This window comes from Pyrenophora tritici-repentis, chromosome 3 (assembly GCF_003171515.1).
Source record: "Pyrenophora tritici-repentis strain M4 chromosome 3, whole genome shotgun sequence".
Lineage (NCBI taxonomy): Eukaryota > Fungi > Ascomycota > Dothideomycetes > Pleosporales > Pleosporaceae > Pyrenophora > Pyrenophora tritici-repentis.
This window is the reverse complement of record NC_089392.1, coordinates 652,625-672,916: the sequence shown is the minus strand read 5'-3', so window position 1 is coordinate 672,916 and position 20,292 is coordinate 652,625. Positions and strand designations below refer to the sequence as shown.

The window sequence follows — 20,292 nt, the reverse complement described above, 5'->3', positions numbered from 1 at the left end:
CCCCACGTGTCTGGCTGCGTTAGTATGGTACAAAGCTGGCTGAAAACGCGCGAGTGAGCTTGGATTAGTCATTACCAAAATATCTCTTCCCACATGTCTGCCTATTAAAACAATAATCAGAACCAATGAACAAGCCCCAGAGTTGCCGCACTAGAAGTGCTTGCGGAATTGGTCTTATGTCCCGTAGTCCCATATTGGTTCACCATGTCATCCCAAAGGGTCCAGTCCATGTCGCCGTTATCCATCATGGCGGCTTCATTTGTGTTCCCATTCAGGTCTATCTGCTCCAATCCGTTGTTGGCATTGGTTTCCATTCGAAAGTCCATGTTAGTAACCGGAAGCATGCCGTCACCAAAAGTGGGGTAGCCGCTTGCTATAGTTTGTGGAGGCATCGCCCTAGAAATAGGGTGATAGTTTGTGTTTTCCGCACTGGATTTTGCTGCAGCGTATTCCAGCTCGGTGTCGGGGCCCGTTGTGGCTCCGCTGCCCATAACTTCAGTAAGTAGATTGTCGAGACCAAAGTCAAGGAGGTCTCCAAAGTGTCGTACAGGGTCGTTGTTAAGGATGTAATTATCGTTTGAAAACTTGTTCGGTGCTACATCGGGTAGTTTTCGCTGTTTACTCATGCCGTTGCTATTTTGTGAAGATAAGGCAACACCTGGCCTAGATTCTGTCGGGCTGTTTGGCCAGCTCGGGTGCTGAGTGAAAGGCACCTCACCAAGCTTGGACGCTGCTGGTCGCAATAAGCTATCCAAAGCCGCTGCATCTAAGTGCTGTGATGTTACAGATGAAAGTGTCTTTGGTGCCATGGCCTCTGGGAACTCAAAGGAGCGTTGATCATTACGAAATTGTGCGTTGCGGATAGCTATGCTGGCTCGCTCGAGAGCCATTTCACGCTCCCGTGCTGCTTTCGCTTTCGCTAGTAGTTTTCGAAGGGGTTTCCATAAGCAACCTTGTTGACCTTTGCCCATCTGCAAAGAATCGTTAAGCGGAAACCACCAACGGCCGGCCGTGGCTTCCAAAGCCCTCCACGCACGCTCCACTGCCTCGCCTTTGGTACGAACACAGAGTTCGGACAAGAGGAAAGCGATGGCATGCCATTGGATATATGTACGGAAGAGCCAACCCCACTTCATGGTGCGAGCTTCGGTTTCGAGAAGCAAGGAGTATTCGACGTTTTCGAGCGAGGTGATGAAGAGCTTGTCTTTGGTCTCTTGGGGCAATGTTATACCTCCGTCCTTTCGCTGATGTGGATGATAGATAATCAACCACATCTTGCTCATGATGAGCCTTGATATCGTCGCGGTAACCCAGCATATAGGAATGTTCATGTCACAGTTTTTCAAGTACTTAGCTTCCATGGCCTGATGGCATTCGGTAATCCACTTCTCTTTCTGTTCAATGGTGAGGCCTGCAAAGAACTCTGTGCATTTGTTCGGGCCCGGTGGTACGTAGATGATGCGACGAAAGATGTTGGCAATCTCGAAGCGCAGCAAGCAGAAGGTCATATCAGTGAAGCCCTGGCGCTCTTCGGGAAATTCGGTCATATCGGGGTACAAATCGGTGTCGTTGACGTTGAGGGGCTGGGGACAAGACAATTAGCAGATTTAATTAGGAATCAAACAGAGACTCACCATTTTTGTATCGAATTGTGCTTCTACAATGTTCGGATCGCAACCATCGTCTTCTGATGACCTCGCATCAAGAATGCAGACCTGCCACCACAGCCGTCTGCGCATCTCCACTTGGAACGGAGGCAAGCCAAAGTGCGAGCCGTCTCTATGTATTCCGAGCGTCTGCGAAATGCGTACGACCAGGCCAGTCAATGTCCAGATCTTGCGTGCGTCGTCATTCCGCCTCAGCAGGACCATGAATACAACAAAGGCTTGAAGGATGATGACCTCGTCGCAGTACAGGAAGTTTGCTCTAGCGAGCGCCTGCTCCAGACCAAAGCGATAACGATTGAGGAGGACGCCCCTGTCTTCTCCCCATCTCGCCAGGCAGTCCTCGGGGGTACTGCTGGTGGCTGCACCATAGTAGATGGCGAACAGGAGTGCCTCCAGCCCTCTATCGACCTTGTCCAGGTGGGTAAAGGCGTCGAGGATGATGGGCTCGTGCGTTGGAATGTGCAGAACCTTGACAAGAGATTCTACGTTTTCTTTGTAGACTTCCCAGAAGTCGCGCGCCTGCTGCTGGCCAGGATGCAGTGCCTGCATGTCGACGCTAGACGAGCTGTAGCCGAAGATGAAGCCATGATGTTGCGAGGACAAGTTGGACGTGTCGGGCGAATGCGCATCATCTTCGTCGTCGGAATGCTCAATGAGGATAGCTTTGAGGTCCTCGACCTCGTTGTTTAAGCTTGCCCAGAAGCTGTTGTTTATGTAACGACTACGGCCCTTTTCAACCACCAGTCGTCCAAACCGATTCTCCAGGCCCTCGACACTGTTGTCCACGGCCACTTGTGCATGTGCTCTTGATTCACCGCCACCATTACTACTTTGGGCGTACGGGCACGGGTCGTCAACGGTGCTGTTTTGGCGGGATCTCTCGCGGTCAGCGGCCTCTTGCTCGTGGCCCTCAACTTGGGCGTTCAGGCTCGTCACGACATCCTCCAGGCGGCGCAGTCGCTCGAGTAGCTCAGCATCTGCAGGCTTGCGGCTCTTGCGCGGGGCGCGACCAGGTCCAGGAAAAACGCATTCGATTTTGGCGCGCACACAGTTGGAACACGGATTCTTCTTGTCGCACTTGACTTTGCGCCTCCGACAGGTAACGCACGACCGGGGGTTTGGCGTCGGGCTTCCGGATGAGGGGCCGTTGCTGCTGCTGCCGTGCGTCTGTCCTGGGCCAATCGACGACTGCTGGCTCGGCCGTCGCTCGACGGACATTGTATATAGATAGACCAAAGGACGACTGTCGTAATTCTCTTTTCATCCTCTACACACCTCCTGACATTACCTAGGTATAGTCTCGCTGCACCGTGTGGCTGACTCTGGCGGAGACACCCTAGTCTATTGTCGGGATTGGGTCAACTCAAGTCTCCGTCGGCGGTTTGAGGAGCCCCCGTTCGGGATTTATAATCCACCGCCCACCAGATCTTACGCTGAGTGGGTGGCCTCAACGTGCCAAACAGAGCAGACGGAATTATGTCCGTACTCCTCATCCCGGAGATGACCTCTTTGTCCGGTCCGGCATCTCCGACTACCATGCTTGTTAGATAAGCTGTCGTCTTCACTTTCCTCACATTACATCATATTAGCACCGAGCCCAATCAGCTTCGTCTCAAGCAGCTGCTACCTTGCATTCTAACTTGGATACTCAAAACCTAATCGGTCCATCATGTATCAGTGAGTGCTATGGGTACTGCAAGACGTATCTTCTTTTGACTACTGCTTATGCCTCGGCAGGAAATCATGACTCCCCCATGAACCTCTACCTTCGCTCTCCTCGCCCGCCCACATTCCGCTCCTTCTTGCGTCTGGAATTCTCCGCACTTTGCCGCTCCCTCTCCTCGTTTTCTTCTTCAAGCTGTCGGTCAATCTCTTCCCTGACCTTCATAAGCTGCTCCAAGGAAATGCCCCTGGTGTCGACGTTGACACTAGGCGCACCCTCCAAGTACCTCAAGTTTTCAAGCGCCTGCTCCACTAATTTGTGCAGTTTCGCCTGCGAGTTGAGATTCTCGTGCCGTTTGATGTTGTGAAGGTCCGGATACAGAACACCGTCGCCATTCTCTGCGCCCTGGAAGGCTTGCAGATATGGGACGTGACTGGGAAGCTCGTTGTGCAATTGTGCGCCAACACATACAGCTGTCTCGTGACACCATGTTCGTGCCACGTTGCGTGGTGTATAGCCACCTCCACCAATAAGAAGTAGTGGCCGACCGTAGTCTTTGACAGTCTGTACACAGAACCCATGCGCTTTGATGTTTAGGTTGAAGCGACCGAGACGATCGCCGCCAAGGGAGTCGGCGCCTGACTGCAAGACAATGGCCGTCGGGTTGTACTTTTCGATGACAGCGCCTGTCACAGTCTTGAACAGCCATTGATACTGCTCGTCGTCGATGCCATCGTCGATCGGGATGTTCAGGCTGTGTGCCTTGCCTGGGTTTGTGGGGTCTTTCGGGCCTGTGTCCTCGATGCTACCAGTGCCCGGGAAAAAGGGCCATCCGTGCTTATCAATGCCGTATTTGTGATAGGAGAGAGTAAACACCCTGTCCGTTGAGTCAAATGCCTGTTCGACCCCATCGCCATGGTGGACATCAATGTCGATATACAGGACACGTGAATGTGTGCGGAGTAAATGCTGTATAGCTATAACAATGTCATTCACGTAGCAAAAACCAGAGGCAAGATTCTTCTTGGCGTGATGCAAACCTCCAGACCAGTTGATGGCAATGTCAGAAGTGTTGTTGACCAGAGTCTGCGCTGCGCTTATCGTGGCGCCCGTATAGAGCGATACATAGTTCCATAATCCGTCAAAAACTGGACAATCGTTGGAATCGCCGCCAAATCCGAATTCGGAGTATAGAGGATCGTCGGGTTGCGCGTTCTGGGGAGTGATCCTGCTCAGATAATCGAGATATGTACGCTCGTGGAATAGTGCTAATTCATCCATGGAAGCAGGTCTCGGTGAATAGATGTCCATAGTATACTCCAGACCATATGCGACAACGAGTTGTTTCGTGAGCGTTAACCGCCATGGTTTCATGGGATGTGAGCTCCCAAAATGGTGATACTCGACATGCGGGTTGTAATGGAATGAAACGTTCCAGCCTTTTGGCCTTTCTAGACCATTCTCTTCAACTTCGTTCTTGATTACCTCCTGCTTTTCAGAATTAGAAAGGACCTTGAAGTCCTGGTAGCTGGCAACGTAGGTGTCGAACGGAGAGTACTCCTGCACAATATTGTTGGCAGGTCCATTAGAGTGGATGTAGCCGGAACTCGGCATCTCGAATTCGTCAACGACGTCAACGATGCGTGGGCTGGAAGCTCCTTCGAAGATCCAACGGTCACGATGGTCTTGGGTGCCGACAAACTTGTCAACGAACGAGTGCGTCCTCAGCTCTTCTTTCCGGCCCTTTTCCCAGCGTGCTAGAGTCGGGAAATCAGGACGCGGGGGTGGTTTGCGCAAGTCCCTGGCTACCTTTTCTGCTAAACTCTTCTTTTGCTGTCAGTATGTGTCGACTCATAAGAAAGTTTTGGACATTTTGGAGTCGTAAGCAGATGCATACTTTAGGTGTCTGCGAACGTGTTTCCGCTCGTACACGGGTTTGCGTAGCGGGTTGCGGAGACTGGTCGGTAAGGCTATAATTTACCCTAGGTGCGCGCCTCGTGCCTGGTTCGGGTGCCTTCCACTGAGGACCGTTCAGAAGTGTGCTAAGCTCCGGAGGTGCGTTTGCGTTGGTAAACTTAAACCGTGTCTGTGTTTCGTCGTCGTCTTGGTCTTCGCCATCCACCTCGTAGTCGTAGTCGGAATCGGCATCGGCATCTTGCTCGCCCGTCGTCGTTGAGACGTCGTCTCGGGCACTATTATCTGATTGGTGGTAGCGCGGCATGGTGCCGAACACGTAATCTACCGGTAAGCCTGGGTCCTTGGCTAGCTGTACCTGCAGGTCGTGGACGCGCGATCACGACCGCGATACGCAAACAGGCAGCCTCGTAGAAATAGTTGGAAAACTTGGGTCCAAGTTGAAGGATACAAGTGAGCGATAGAAGCCAAGTGAGCGTCAAGCAGAAAGAGTTGTTCTCGTGCAAAGTGGTTTCCTCCTTCACCGCGCGCGCCTCTTTCACTCGCGCATTCACCAACGAGCCGTCGGCTCTTGACTACCAAAGTCGCATTCGCAAAGAACCGTCATATCGCAGGTCTTTTAAGCGCATCGTTGCGCACAACGTACACGTCACCTGAGCCCATCGCCACACGCGAGCAGGTCGAACTCACACCATGGCCATCGCAGAGGACGCAGCAACCGTACTGGAGCAGTTTGTACATGATGGTAATATTGGACAGAATTTTTCATGCAGCCATAGTAGCTAACGGCCGACAGTCGCAAATCTTCCAGCCGAAATCACGCATCTTTACGAGGAAGTGCAGGCCAAAGACAACCAGATCCAGGAATTACGCGCTGGGATACAGCAACGCGATGGAAGCCTGCAAAAGTTCATCAAGCTCAACGGCAGCCTAGTAGAAAATCCAAAGGAAGTTGCCTATTCGAAGACGATTCTTGCAAACTACGAAAGAGCACAGCTACTGCAAGAAGAGAAGATTGGACTAGTTGAAAAAGCTGCTGCACTTGTAAGTGTCTTGTCTAGGCTGTATGCCGCTTCTGCTAAGGACAAGGCAGCTCGATCGTCACGTGAAGCGACTGGATATCAAACTGCGAGATCTGCAAAATGATGGGTCGATACCTACTGATCCCCAGATGCCTTCGCTGCTGAGAGACTCACCTGGAAATTTGGTTCCTCCAGCATCGGCGACAAATACGGGTGCCAATACACCGCTGCTTTCCATCTCTGGCAACCAAGGCGGCGGGGCTCCAAACCTTGCGCAAGCAGCTGCCATGGCGCGAATCACCAACGCGACCAATGTAGGTATCAACTCAAGATTGAACCCATCACTACAGAACATGCAAACACAAGCGCTCCTAAACCAGCAGCGGCTCACGAATGCGCAGAGTGCCATACAGGCAAATGCACGACAAGAGCGGGAGGCATCGGCCGGGAGCGACAGCAAGCGGCGCAGACCAACAGGAGGCATTGGGCCCCTCCCTGCAGCATCCTCCAACTTGGGGCGACAAGGCTCGATAGGACCGGGGACCCCTAAACCATCGACACCAGGTTCCCGTGCAGGTAGCGTTGGACCCAGGCCACAGAAAAATGTACTCACAGTGAAGAAGGCGAAACCACAACAACCTCTGCGCAAGGCGGCACTCACTGCAAAGTCCGGGGTGAACAAGAAGCGGCGCAAGGGCGGGTCGCGGGCATCGCCTTCGACGACGGCAGATGATGAGAGCGTGGCGAGCGAGGCAGGCACAGAAGACGAGGACATGTCGGGCATTGGAGGCGGCGATGCAGAAGAGGACGAGTCGGACGACACCAAGTACTGCACCTGTCAGCGTGTCAGCTTCGGCGACATGGTAGCCTGCGACAATGACAACTGTCGGTATCAATGGTTTCATTGGGAGTGTGTGGGCATCAAGGAGGAACCGCTGGGGGACTGGCTGTGTCCCGAGTGCAGGAACCAGGCGCCAGCCAAGATTAAGAGGGCACGTTGAGGTTGATTTGTCAGTAGACAGGTAGCAATGGTATTGGTATTCGCAAGACGTTGGTCTTTGGCTCGTATAGACGGTTCCATGGGCGGTACTACTGTGATATGATCGCCGGGCCAGACCCGAGAGCCAGGGTGCTGCTGCTAATCTCGGCGGCGCGCCCATGCCCAGCTAGTGAGGTGGGAAGGAGCGACCTGCGACCTGCGACCAGACCACCTGCAGGCTTCCCGCTGACAGTGACACCATGGGGGACTATGGGAATGTTTATGCTCAGTGGTGTTATCACTATCAGCGCAGCCTCTATCCACTTCTTCTGAGACTTCTGCTGATATGATAGTATGAGGTAGACGGCGTGCCTATTTCAAGCCTCATGTCAGCAGCGCCCGTACGCCACTTGCGTCTCCAGCCACTTGTCCACCCCCGCCTGATGGCTGGACATGGGCTTTTGCAGCCGCTCGGCTCTTGCCATTCGTCGCCCTGCCCCGGCTGCTCCAACTGGCTAGCGGCCAAGTTAAGCCGTCGAATGCTTCCCCAGCAAAAAAGGGCCCGCTGCGAAAGGGGCATCATGACCGATATTTGGCAAGAGCAGCTTCTTAAGTGTGTAGGCGGCCCCAGGCGGTTGGGTTCTTGCTTGCTCGTATTGTTCGCTACTGCTGCTGCTACTGCTGCATCTGCATCTGCAACAACCTGCACCCCAGGCTCTTTGACTAGACGCTGTCGTGCATGCACTTTCTCTCCATCACGCCAGCTACCAGCATCTGCTTTGTTGTTGTTCTGCACGCTTTGTGCGCCTTCGTTCCTTCACCGCATCGCCTTCCGTGACACTGCCGAGCGGCCGCCAACTCCAAAGTTAATCCTACCACGCCTAAAGTTTCACCAGCGCGCGCCCTTTGCAGCCACGCCGACCCTCGTCTGTAACCTTTTGCACTTTCCATCCACCAACTAGCACACTCCGGCGCGGATACGATACGAGCTGACAGCGCGGCCACCCGCGGGGTGAAACACCACGCAGCCACGACTACCCTCGCCATGAACACCCGCAATGGCGTCCTTTCGCCTGTTTCGACCGACAGTCAGGACTGGTCGCCCATCACCGGCTACCGCAACATGGCCGGCGACAACCCCTACTCTCCCACCATTCCACCCAACGGATACGGTCCGGGCACCCCAGATGGAGGCATGCTCAACGGCATGCGCCCAGGTACAGGCAACGGCAACCCGTCACCGCCGAGTTCCGTAGGCCGCTCGAGCGACGGCACCGGACTGTATGCCTCGAGTATGAGCGACGGCTCCCGCCAAATGATGGATCCGCGAAAGATGCAGGCGCTGGAGGAGACCATGTCGGAACATTTCAATGTGCTCAAGGCATACCTAGGACCCTACCTGAATGACGAAAAAGGCAATCCGCGGCCTAGCAGGGCCAAGGACAAGCTGACCAGGCTGTCAGCCGTGCAATTTCAGGAACTCAGCACCGACGTATACGACGAGTCCATACGTAGAGAGACGGATCGCAAGCGCGGAGGGCCAGGTGCGCCGGGGAACGAGACGCCCAAATTCCTGCTTCCCAAGAACAACTTCCACCCGAAACGCAACCAAGCCAGACAAAAGCTGTCAACCCTGCCTCTCGAGCGCTTCCGTCAACTCGCTACCGACGTCTTCTACGAGCTCGAGCGAAGATTTCCGCGCTTCACCGGAGCCGACCTGCCTCCGCGTTCTGCCAGCCCGGCCGCAAGTATTGCAAGCCGCATAAGCAATAGAGGACCTCCAAGCAGAGTAGGCACACCGAACAGCATGGGCGGCCGACCCCCGCCTGGTGGCCCTGGATATCGAGGGCCGCCTCCAATGGGCGGGCCCATGGGTGGACCAGGAGGCCCTCCAATGCGACCTGGGCCTGGATCGCGGCCTGGATCAGGAAATGAGGTCAGCTCCTTCGGACGCCCTTTGCCCAAAACATTTCAGTCCAACACAATTGTACCGAACAAGGGCACACTCGTAGAAGACGATGACAGTGCGGCAGACGACGACGACGATGCTTTCAATCTGGAAGGAGCTGCTACACGGCGCCAAACAAATAAAAGCGCAAAAAGCATGAGCATGGCGCAGGAAAAGATGACGGCAGATCTGCAAAACCAGGTTTCGGAGCTGCAGGGCAAAATCGGTTCACTCGAGGCTAGCATACGAGACAAGGATGACGAGCTACGGCGACTTCAAGACCCCAATTCGATGCGAGATGGCGCTTCAGCATCTGAGCGTGCTGAATGGGATCAACTTCGTTCCTCTCTGGAAGAGAAGCTCGAAAAGGCTGAGAGTCTCAACTCGTCACTTCGGTCCGAGATCAACAAACTCCGCAGCGAGAACGAAGGCGTGGAAAACAACTTGCGTGCCCAAATCGCAAAACTTGAATCCCAGCCCCGCCAACAGTCATTCGAGGATGGTGATGGCAATTGGAGACAACGCTGTGAGGAGCTCGAGCAAGAACTGAGCGAGCAACAGCAAGTGGCCGAAGAAGTCCGGAGAGATGCATCCATATTCCTGCAAGAAATGAAGGAGTTATCAGCTCGCAGCGATGCAGCTGCCGAAAAGGAAGAGCGAATGGCAAACCAGGTTACGACACTTGAAGCTGAGCTGAAGGACTGGAAGTCTCGATACGCACGTGCGAAGACGCAACTCAGGAATCTCAAGGCATCCTCTATGGGCCTGTCACAGCTTGCGTCGCTAGACATCAACAGTTACGCACGCGACACTAGTTTTACATCACCCGATGGTTTAGTCAAAGATGTTCATGTGACGAAATTTCAGCTCAGTATCGACGAACTACTGCAGACGGCAAGAAGAGCCAACCCGGAACAAACTCTCGAAAGTATGCGGCATGTAGTCAAGTGTGTGCGGTCTATCACGGGCGATATCGACAGTACTCCACTCTCCCAGCTCCAATCGCCCAGTAGCAGTGTCAGCGGCGATATTCTTGGAAGTCCCGAGAGGCAGCAAGCAAAACTCAAGTCTCGTGTTAGTGCTACGGCGAACAATCTCATCACAGCCACCAAGAACCACGCATCATCCTCTGGACTGTCACCTGTCAGCTTACTGGATGCTGCCGCTAGCCACTTGTCTACAGCCGTTGTCGAACTCGTTAAGCTTGTCAAAGTACGGCAAACCCCGGAAGATGAGCTAGATGCAGAAGACGAAGACGCCGACAGGCCAATGCCTCTGAAACCCAACGGAAATGCCAGCTATGGTGCGTATCTGCCCAATGATGCCAATATGAATGGCAACGGCAACGCCCCCGCTTCAAATTACGGTCACCAACGTGGCCGTAGTAGCAAAGGCGGTAGCAGCGACACGACCCGATACAGCAACTACAGCTTGCCTTACAGTGGTTACGATCGTCAAAGTGCAGGCATGAACGGTACGAACGGCATGAACGACAGCGGCATGCTTGAGTTCAAGGTACGTTCCTGAATAGTACCCAAGCTAGCAGCACATTGACGATGGCAGAACTACCTCGAAGACCAGACAGCCCTCCTCGTTCAAAACATTCAGCCATTGGTCAACCTCATCCGCTCGAAGCCTGACTCATCGCCCGCCGATGAGCAGCAAATTTATCAATACATCCAAGAAATCTCGCGAGCAGTCGATGACACCGGCAACAAGACTTATGATGCTGTGAACCAAATATCCAATCCTGCTTTGAAAAAGCATGCTATTCCCGTTGTGGAAGTGCTCGACGAATGCAGACAAAACATGCTTGCTGTTGACATCAGGGACGGAGGTCGCGAGCGGATTCCGCCACTTGCCTTCAAGACAGCCAGAGCTCTCAAGGTATGTCCATGAACTAAATAGCCAATACTTGCATTTGCTCACTACTTACCAGGAGCTCGTACTCCGCGTTGACCGCATCGAGTCTGGCGAACTCACCGTTGACCAAACACTGAAGATTGAGCTATGATGTCAGCCAACACATGCATAGCGATGCAACGTTTAACGCACTTATATCTTGAGTCTTTACAGCGACCTTTTCTTCCACGTCGATTGCATCGACATTGGAGTTACTGTCTCCTTTTTGTCCCGACAGTCGATATCCCAGCGAGCGGTGCTCTTCTTGCTCGTTTTTACAGCGCTTTTATTTATTGTTGTTTGCTGCGCTGATTCCCGGATACCTACTTCTTGGCCTGCTACAGGTTCACGAACACGCGATGATTAGGATAATCTCTCTAGCTATTATCTATATTTATGATGGTAGCAGTTGCCTCGCAGGCTATTGTTTGGTTATGGGGCATAGATCTTGGCATAGGATATAGTCGTCTTTGGAAATAATGGAACTACTTGGATTGAGGGATGAGGCACTATGATGGAGGGCGGCGGTGGTATTGTAATGTAGCGGAATCGGCCAGATCGGAGTCCCGCAAGGGAAAGTTAGTGCGGTCTAATACTCTCGATCACGTAGTCACATCATGAACGATGCAGTTGACTTCGTTATATGCCCGTGTGCGCAAACATGCTTTTGTAGGGGTGTGGCTTGCGTCTCGTAATCTGCTCGCACAGCCACAGCGCCACGTGGGCTTGCCTCCCCGCCTCGGCATCCGCGCCAAATATCAGTCGTTAATTCTGGCCGCCCCTGGACGCACCTGCCCTCCTGACCCGTCTGCTTCAGCCCCAAACGACCGAAGTTTGTAGTTCCAAGCAATTCCGGTCAAACAATGACGTCACCACACAGCTGGTACGCGTGTGCGCCCAATGGGGCTGCCATCACATGCGCAGTCATAACTTCGTTGTACTAATACTAACCTCTCCGCAGTCCAAGTCACAGTTGACAGGTCATCACTCGGCTTCATAATGGCACACCAAATGACCCCAGCGTGGCCCACGCAACAGCGGCCAGTATACCACGACTCTATCCTCACAATCACCGACAGCAGTTGCGCTGATCCATATGTGCTATGGGACAAAGGCACATACTACATGACTTTCACCTGCGGTGGACACATTGAGATTTGGTCGGCAGATTCACTCCTCGACTTTGAGAAGAAGTGCAAGAAGAACGTCATCTGGCGTCCTCCACCGGACCAACCCTACTCGGCCGATCTCTGGGCCCCGGAACTTCATTCCATTCACGGCCGCTGGTATGTCTACTTCGCGGCAGACGACCCCAAGCACGGAAACAAGTCGCATCGTATGTACGTCCTCGCTGGACCACCCGCAGACGAAGACCCTCTCGAACCTAGTAAATGGAACTTCTTCGGCCGTATGGGTGGGCTGCCTGAAGACCAATGGGCGATTGACGGCACTGTCATCACATTGGGTGGTTCCATGCTTTTTGTCTACTCTGGCTGGCCGTTCGGTACCAACGCCGACGAATCGCGTCAAGAGATCTACATCATCGAAATGACTTCACCGACAGAGTGTACAGGTCGACCGATCCGCATCAGCACGCCCGACCTCCAATTCGAATTCTCAGGTACCAGTGGCATCAATGAAGGCCCACAGTTCCTATGCTCACCAGATGGTCGCTGGATGGGCATCGTGTATAGCTGCGCTGGAAGCTGGACACATGAGTACAAGATGAACATCCTTTATTACACCGGTGGTCACCCTCTGGATCCTCACTCGTGGTGCAAATCCAACATGCCCCTTCTCCAAGCTGCTCGCGACGATTCTCCGCCCTACGGTCCTGGCCACGGCAACTTTGTCCTAGTAAATGGGCCCGGTGGTCCAGAAGTGTGGGGTGTGTTCCATGCCACGGATGCAAAGACAGGTTGGGAAGGCCGCAAGGCCCGCCTCATGCGTGTGGGATGGGGCCATGGCGGACCTTTCATGGGCTCTGGTGAATGCGGAAGGTGCTGTGGTGAGGTTGAGCATTTCATCCAAGGTTGCCCGGGAGGCGCCTGCGGAGGCCAGGGACACTGTGGAGGTGCAGGTGGTGGGGGTGGTACGTTCTTGGAACCTGGTCAGTCTGGGGGACACCATGGTGGAAGTGGAAACGCGACTGAGGATCTGAAGAGAGAGGTGAAGAACTTGGTAAAGGGAGGAAAGGGTCTCATTAGCAAATTCCTCAAGTAGGGTTTGCAAGCAGGGCTTGGGTCTGCACAAGTGAAGATGGCATGCTGAGTGGCTGGTACAGGGCTCAATACGCGTAGTTTCTTGTGGGGCAAAGGTACTGTCTGCACATGATTGCTGTCTTGAGAAACAGGGCGTTGTCAGTGCCAGTGAACATGTTTCTCTGCGTGTTACTTGTTTATACTTGCAACATATATCAATCCATAACCACCCATATCTCTACTTAGCCTCCAAAGCTTCGTAGATAGCCTTGACAAAAGCATTTGTCCTCTGATTCCCCATACCCCTCTTCTCTCCTTCTTCTCTTATCTGCCCCATGCCTGCATTCTCCATCTTGTTCATGACATATGAAATGGTCATCTGATTCTCCAAATCGACAATAACTTGACTGCCTCCCCAGCCACCCCAACTCGCCACTCTACCCTCTGGCAGATTCTCGAATATCGTTTCCGGAGCCGACAGCCCAAAGCCCAGACCAAACTTGACCGGCGCACCCATGACAATGTCATTACCTTGTTGCTGCATGACGAAGATCTTCTCAGCCGTCTTCTGCGAAAGGACAGACTCGTCCTGAAGCGACAGCGGTGAGAGCAGACGAACAAGCCCCCTCGCGTTACTAAACCCATTTGCAGCCGGAACGACGGAGATACGCCAGAGTTCGCCATTAGCATCCTCCGCATTCATACCCGGGTTGATAGCCAAAGTCCTGAACCCGAGACTACTCGGATCCTTGAATATCTCCGGCACCTCCTCCGGCTTTAGCGGCGGGGGAGGAATAATCTGTGCCACACGGCCCAAATCCTCTTTCTTGACTCCATATCGAAAGTCGGCGTTGAGCGGACCTGCCAGTTCCTTTAAGACAAAGTCCTGAAATGGGACACCGGTAACGCGACGGACAAGTTCGGCAAGCAGGTGGCCCATGGTCATGGCATGATAACCCATCGCAGAACCAGGTTCCCACCACGGAGCCTGCTGCTCAAGTAGCTTTGTGGCCTTCTCCAGGTTACATATATCCTCTACGGTGACAGCCTCCTGCCACCCGCTAAGCCCCGCCGCATGACTCAGCAAGTGCCGCACCTCTACGTTTTGCTTGCCATTGACGCCGAACTCGGGCCAGTATTTCACCACCTTTTCAGTGGGGTCGAGGAGCCCGCGGTCAATGCATACGAGAGTCGCCAGGGCGGTGATGGTTTTCGACGACGACCACACGCATGTTATCGTGTCTTTTTCCCAGCGTTGGCTTCGCGCAGCGTCGGCGTAGCCGCCCCAGAGGTCAACCACGTCGGTGCCGTCGATGTTGACGCAGATGGAGGCGCCTAGTTCGCTGCCGGAGTCGAGGAAGGATTGAAAGAGGGAGTGCACTTTGGCGAAGCGGGGTGAGGTTGTTCCTTGAACTTGGGCCATGATTTTGTAATTGGATGGGCGTGAGAATGAAGGCGTTGATTCTGTTATCTGTTTGTTGATGAATTTGTAGTGAGGGAATGTAAGCTTAATAATACCTACGGTATGTGTGCGTCGGACTCGGAGTAGACTCTTAAATCCATATCTCGGTTAAGTACCTTCAACAGCGGACATGGGCTAGGAAACTTTGTCCCAATCATCTGCAGTGTAAACTAACAACTCACGTTAATTGGTCCGCTGCTCGTCCTATCTTTGGGCTAGAACATGTAAGGCACCCGGTTTGGCTGTGCTACATAAGGCATCCCAGTCCCACAAGAGATAGATCGAACCCCGCATGCCACTTCTCAATGGTCGGACCTTTTTCTTAACCTCTCCCTCCGTCTTTCTTGAACGCCCTTATTATTCAACCTAATAAGACTCATCTGGATCCAAGTCTGGGTCACTTTCCCGAGGATCGGGCTCAAACCGGAGCTTAAGTTTTGGTAGCTTTGATAGCATCTCAGTGTCTCTTCGCCTATCTTGTACGGAGAGGATGGAATCTACAATCTCCTTGCTGCTCACGTATGGCTTGGTCGGTATCAACTCCCCGTAATGCCTCATATCTCTTTCTACCTCAAACCCTTCGGCGATCAGTGAGTTGTACAGGTCTTCGTCCATTAGATCTGGCGGAGAGGGTGTGCGACTGACGGTGTGTGTTGCTGGGGGCTCTTTCATGGATGGGTAGCTCAAGTGTGGTGGAGATGGTGGTCGACTACCGCTTAGGATCTCCTTTATGGATGGAAGGCTGGGGGTTCGGTTTGATTGAGATAGTGATCCCATGACTGTGGGTGTTGTTAAGAGTTTGTCGATAGATGGGAGGCTAGAGTTTCGGTTTGGTCGAGGTGGTGGTCCCATAACGGTGGGTGTTACGAGTTCGTTTATGGATGGCAGGCTGGAGTTTCGCTTTGACAAAGATGGTGGTCGACTAACGCTGGGCGTTGCCAGAATTTTGCTTATGGATATAAGGCTATAATCTCCCTCTGGGTTCTTGTTTATGGGCGGAAGGGTATTATGCCGATTAGATGGTGGTTGAGCAACGGTAGCTTTTGGTAGGGATTTGTTTATGGATGCAAGGCTGTAATCTCGCTCTGAGTGTTCGTTTATGGACAGAAGGGTGTTGCATCGGCTGTCTTCGCATACATCAGCTAGTAGTGAGAGTTTGTAGATATCGGCTGATGATGTCGGAATGTCCCCACCGGCCATGCTATGAGGATTTTCTGTGCGCCGACAGTCGCCAGAGGAATCCAGTGGTTGCTCTCCCGAGTTATTCTATTCGCTGGGTTCCGGGTCCGACATGATTGTATCTTGACTTGGCCGGTCATTTATGGGTATCGAGCTGGTTATGGGTAGCGCCAACTGCTCTTCCAAAAGACTCCCAACCCATTTGTCGGACAACTGCTCTTCCGAGGGATTCCCAACCGATGTTTCGGACATTGGGCTTGTAGCTGCCGGTTTTCTGCTCAAGTACAAAACGTTATGGTACATCTCGTGTATCTTCAAGTGGGTATATTCGTTGGCGGGCAAAGGCCAGAAATTAATGGCGATATAGCGGCACAAGCCTAATTCCAGGGCGCCTCGCTCGTCCTCGGCAACCTGATCCAAGATATCGACAATGAACTGGCCGACCGGTAGCAATCTATGCTTGAGACTCTGGGCGTAACACCGTGTTCGTACATGTGGATTGGGTGGCGGTAGGCTCTTGGGCGTCAGCGCCTTCAGCCTGTTGAGGTCCTTCTTGATGGGCGCAAGTATTGATATCACCCGCATATCGGGAATGCTGTCTTCTGCTTTGGGGAATGTTGTATTCGACAACTGCCAATTGAGAAACATCTTGCTTTCCCTGAAAGATTCAAAGACAGACCGTTTGTGAGGTATATTTCTGGCAAGCGATAGAGTAGGGATACTTGGCAAGTCTATCTCAGCCAAGGTTGTTTGATGTGATGGTGTCTTTGCAGGTGGCGTTGAATCAGCGACGGCTTCTGTGCGATCAATGTGCGCGGTTCGGGGGTGACTGCCTGTATCGTCTTTGCCGGCAAATGCAGGTGCCTCGGTGCGGTCGGACCCTTCTGCTCGGAGAAGTGGCGTGGTATCCGTGACAGCTTCTTCGTCATGAATCGGCGGGCGCGGGCTAAATGCCCATCGTATACCATAGTCAAACATGGTCTTGTAACTTTGAGCAAATAGGTGAATGAGCAGTGAAAGAATAGCTGACATGTTGGGAACCAACCGATTGAAGACTATAAATCCGCGCACGTATAAGCTAGGACAACCCACTTACGTTGTAGCAAACCAATTGCCAATGGTGCATAGGACAATAGAACCAAACAGTGTGGGGGTGAAATGCAGCTGTGGTTTGCTACCGCGACATGGAAGTGGGTGGCGTATGAGGCAAACGCGGAAGCACGGACAGTTGCACGCAATAGTCGAGCGACAGTCAGGGATGATAGGCTGTGTGCAAATAGGGAAACAAGAAACCACAGCTTCACCTTGTGGTCCATATCAGTATACGTGATCTGAAATCTGGTTTTACGAACTTGGCGGACCCTTATTAAGGACCGTACCAGCTGTGATTTTGTTACGTTTAAGATACCCACACTGTTTCTTTGGTAGAGTTTCATAATATAAAGCTTAACCTTGTGCATTTCTTCTACCCCACTATGAGAAGACTTTGGCTACTCCTTCAGCCACTGCAAGTTCACTGCGCTGACACATCCTCTACGACCCTCCCTCTTCCAACCCAGCAAGTTCTCCATACCCAACCTCTCAAACCCTACATGACTTTCTACACTCGCGCCCGCCGTATGACTCAAGACCATGACATTGCTTCTCTTGGCCAACTTGGGATTCACATTTGGTTCATCCGCGTGAACATCCAAGCCCGCTGCAGCCACAATGCCCTTGTCCATGGCCTCAACCAGCGCGTTTTCGTCAATCAGCTTCCCCCTCGCAATATTGACAAGACTCGCGCCCTTTTTGAACTTCCCAAACTGCTCCGTCGAAAGCAGTGTCTCACCTTCAAACGGTGTAGCCACAAGCACACAATCAGAAGTAGACAAAAGTTCACCCAGTGTAGCGCACCACCTAGCCCCCACCTCTTTCTCTCTCTCCTCCATCCTGATAACGTCATAATACGCAATCTTCATCTCGAATGCCCTTGTCGCCTTTTGCGCGATTCGAAGACCGATTCGCCCGAGTCCGATAATGCCAAGCGTACTGCCATTCGGATTGTGTGTCACAGCCGCAATATTCTGGTTGGCATTGCGGAATTCCTGGGGATCGCAAGATCTTGCTGCAAGGAAAGACCAGGTGATGTTGCGGTAGCAAGATAGAATAAGCACGATGGCCGTGTCAGCGACAGATTCGGTGCATGCAGAGGCACTGTTGCAGTATATGGTTCCATGGGCAGCGAGGGCACGAGTATCAACCCAATCGAAGCCTGCGCCAGCTGAAGCGTAGATTTTGCAGGAAGAGGGGAGAAGAGAACTAAGGGATGTCAGACTTATTGGTATTGGGTGATAATGGGGGTAATGAACCATACATAAGTTCTTCATTCCAGTTACCCATCTCTCCACCTGTATTCCAGAACGGCCGGTACATCCCAACAAAGTCTCCCCACTGCTTTTCCGCCAAGGCCTTCTTGAACTCTGATCTGTTCATTGAGTATGTCCTCACAATATTGAACTCCCTCTTTAATTCCTCGTATAATTCGTGATTCCACCGGATATCTTCACCCAAATGTAAGATAGTAGGTTTTGAGCTGTCGATTTCATGTCCATTTGTTGAATGCGTATTGGAAGCCATGTCGTGGGCAGGTGGTACAAAACAGACAAGAAAGGTTGTTGTAGGAGGATTATGCAAACAGGAGCAAGAAACCTAGGGAAATGTACAACGTGGTACTCGCCTTCAAAATATCGTCTCTTGTTACGATCACGCGCTGTCAGAATACCGAGCAGGCGGGTTCACCGTTAATTCGACAAGCCTCTGTGTGGATACTTCCCCTCTTTCTCTTGTACGGAACACCGCGGGACGTGGGTTGTCCACCAAATCGCACTGGGAACAAGAACTCTCCGAAAATGACGAAAGACCACGAAAGTGTAATGAAGGCACAAGTACAGAGAATTTGTTCGAGTTGTACAGTAGTATAATGGGTAGGACTGCATGCCTATGTGTAGGCGGCGTGGCATGCATATGCGGGGCAACAGCATCCCTGTGCATTCAAGAGCGGCGGAGATAAGGTTATCGGTACCGGATAGCAGGCAAAGTGCGCCGCAATACGCAGAAGCCGAGGGCTGACTTAGTTCAATATGCGCATTGATGAGTCTTCACCGATGTCTCAGGGAAACAAGAGACGATGAGACGATGAGACCGCGTAGTCCGAAACAATCACAAAGACCTCTGATGTGATGGTGTCCATAACCCGGAGACCCAGCACTTCTGCTGTCTCGATGCCGGGCTGTTCAACCCTGCAGACACGAGCACATTTCATGTGCTATACGAAGGCGTCGTAGGCTGAACGGCTATCAGCAGTGTCTATCCTCTTATGTCATCATCATCACCGCCCTTCTCTCCATCCTATAGGTATCAGGGCAGCCGCAACCTGTCCAACGCCGCGCTCCGTCGCAAGCAGATTGAACTGAGCAGACGCATTCCTTGTATCCTGAATCTCAAGCCGTATTCCCAAATCGTTGAGATATTTCCGTACTGCAGGCGCAATCGGCGTTGTATGGGGTCCCGTACCGATGATGAGAATATCTATCGCAGGCTATCGTCAGCTTCATTCTCGCTCGTCGCTTGGGAACATGACATACCAGGCTTCGGAAATACAAGCTCCAACACGCCCCAAGCTCCCTCGCGTACTTCCCATTGTCCCCGTGCGTTCAACAGCTTCCCGGTCATGGTATCCTCACCTGTACCGCCTTCGGCAATGGTTCCCTCTTTCCTTCCTTCTCGTAGCCATGGTCGCCACCGGAATGCTTCGCCGCCTACCAAGAGGATGCCGCTACCGCTTATGCGCATCTGGTTGTTGAGTGCGAAACCATCGCTTGTGCAGGCGTCGATTGATGTAGCTGGCGCGACTGTGTTGCGTAAGACATCGAGGGCGCCGAAGTCGGTTTGCGTATCCTCATTACTCTTCGGACCACGGTCTCGGGATTTGGGTGGTCTGGACTGGAGAAGAGTCGGGCATGTGGCGTGTACACAGCGTATCTGTTGTCGGGCCGTAAATGTTGCAGGTCGGACTTTTCGTGCACTTCGACATGTGATTTGGGTCAGACATCTGCTGAGGGAGCTCGTGCACTGTATTAGATTTCGTTCCATTTTGGCCGAATTGCAATTGATTGCTGTGATGTTGGTGGGCGCTGTATATATGCACGCCAAAAGATGCTACAAACGATGCTGTCATCGAATGCAAAGAGCTTGGACCACCCGACAAGCGAGAAGACGACCCCTGCGCCAGACCTCAGACGCCCTTTCCTCCATGACCATGTTACTTAGCAACCGCTCCTTCCTTCTTCTCGTTTTACCATTATGTAGAGTCC

The 20,292-nt window shown here is 52.7% G+C and overlaps 10 protein-coding genes across 10 annotated transcripts; 3 read left to right on the top strand and 7 right to left on the bottom strand.

Annotated features, from left to right (window-relative positions):
* Positions 1-116: 116 nt before the first annotated feature.
* Positions 117-2,885, bottom strand: PtrM4_076470 (Fungal-trans multi-domain protein; the record flags this gene model as incomplete). The annotated part of the gene is made up of 2 exons (XM_066106226.1): positions 117-1,583; positions 1,635-2,885. 2 exons carry the CDS (start codon positions 2,883-2,885, stop codon positions 117-119), a joined length of 2,718 nt encoding a protein of 905 aa, XP_065963164.1.
* Positions 2,886-3,429: 544 nt separating this feature from the next.
* PtrM4_076460 (AcuC, Deacetylase) lies at positions 3,430-4,944 on the bottom strand (the record flags this gene model as incomplete). The annotated part of the gene is made up of 1 exon (XM_001940612.2): positions 3,430-4,944. The coding sequence occupies one exon, from the start codon at positions 4,942-4,944 to the stop codon at positions 3,430-3,432; it is 1,515 nt and encodes a 504-aa protein (XP_001940647.1).
* Positions 4,945-5,937: 993 nt separating this feature from the next.
* Positions 5,938-7,267, top strand: PtrM4_076450 (TNG2, Chromatin remodeling protein, contains PhD zinc finger; the record flags this gene model as incomplete). The annotated part of the gene is made up of 3 exons (XM_066106225.1): positions 5,938-5,989; positions 6,041-6,288; positions 6,338-7,267. 3 exons carry the CDS (start codon positions 5,938-5,940, stop codon positions 7,265-7,267), a joined length of 1,230 nt encoding a protein of 409 aa, XP_065963163.1.
* A 1,023-nt stretch (positions 7,268-8,290) lies between these two features.
* Positions 8,291-11,207, top strand: PtrM4_076440 (Membrane-bound metallopeptidase; the record flags this gene model as incomplete). The annotated part of the gene is made up of 3 exons (XM_001940610.2): positions 8,291-10,708; positions 10,757-11,080; positions 11,133-11,207. The coding sequence occupies 3 exons, from the start codon at positions 8,291-8,293 to the stop codon at positions 11,205-11,207; spliced, it is 2,817 nt and encodes a 938-aa protein (XP_001940645.1).
* Positions 11,208-12,094: 887 nt separating this feature from the next.
* PtrM4_076430 (Glyco-hydro-43 multi-domain protein) lies at positions 12,095-13,318 on the top strand (the record flags this gene model as incomplete). Its single annotated transcript, XM_066106224.1, has 1 exon — positions 12,095-13,318. One exon carries the CDS (start codon positions 12,095-12,097, stop codon positions 13,316-13,318), a length of 1,224 nt encoding a protein of 407 aa, XP_065963162.1.
* Positions 13,319-13,534: 216 nt separating this feature from the next.
* On the bottom strand, positions 13,535-14,719 carry PtrM4_076420 (penicillin binding protein; the record flags this gene model as incomplete). The annotated part of the gene is made up of 1 exon (XM_001940608.2): positions 13,535-14,719. The coding sequence occupies one exon, from the start codon at positions 14,717-14,719 to the stop codon at positions 13,535-13,537; it is 1,185 nt and encodes a 394-aa protein (XP_001940643.1).
* A 405-nt stretch (positions 14,720-15,124) lies between these two features.
* Positions 15,125-15,535, bottom strand: PtrM4_076410 (uncharacterized protein; the record flags this gene model as incomplete). The annotated part of the gene is made up of 1 exon (XM_001940607.2): positions 15,125-15,535. The coding sequence occupies one exon, from the start codon at positions 15,533-15,535 to the stop codon at positions 15,125-15,127; it is 411 nt and encodes a 136-aa protein (XP_001940642.2).
* A 489-nt stretch (positions 15,536-16,024) lies between these two features.
* Positions 16,025-16,969, bottom strand: PtrM4_076400 (uncharacterized protein; the record flags this gene model as incomplete). The annotated part of the gene is made up of 1 exon (XM_001940606.1): positions 16,025-16,969. The coding sequence occupies one exon, from the start codon at positions 16,967-16,969 to the stop codon at positions 16,025-16,027; it is 945 nt and encodes a 314-aa protein (XP_001940641.1).
* A 458-nt stretch (positions 16,970-17,427) lies between these two features.
* Positions 17,428-18,556, bottom strand: PtrM4_076390 (LdhA, Lactate dehydrogenase and related dehydrogenase; the record flags this gene model as incomplete). Its single annotated transcript, XM_001940605.2, has 2 exons — positions 17,428-18,238; positions 18,294-18,556. 2 exons carry the CDS (start codon positions 18,554-18,556, stop codon positions 17,428-17,430), a joined length of 1,074 nt encoding a protein of 357 aa, XP_001940640.2.
* A 751-nt stretch (positions 18,557-19,307) lies between these two features.
* PtrM4_076380 (uncharacterized protein) lies at positions 19,308-20,071 on the bottom strand (the record flags this gene model as incomplete). Its single annotated transcript, XM_001940604.2, has 2 exons — positions 19,308-19,507; positions 19,564-20,071. 2 exons carry the CDS (start codon positions 20,069-20,071, stop codon positions 19,308-19,310), a joined length of 708 nt encoding a protein of 235 aa, XP_001940639.1.
* Between the last annotated feature and the right edge of the window lie 221 nt (positions 20,072-20,292).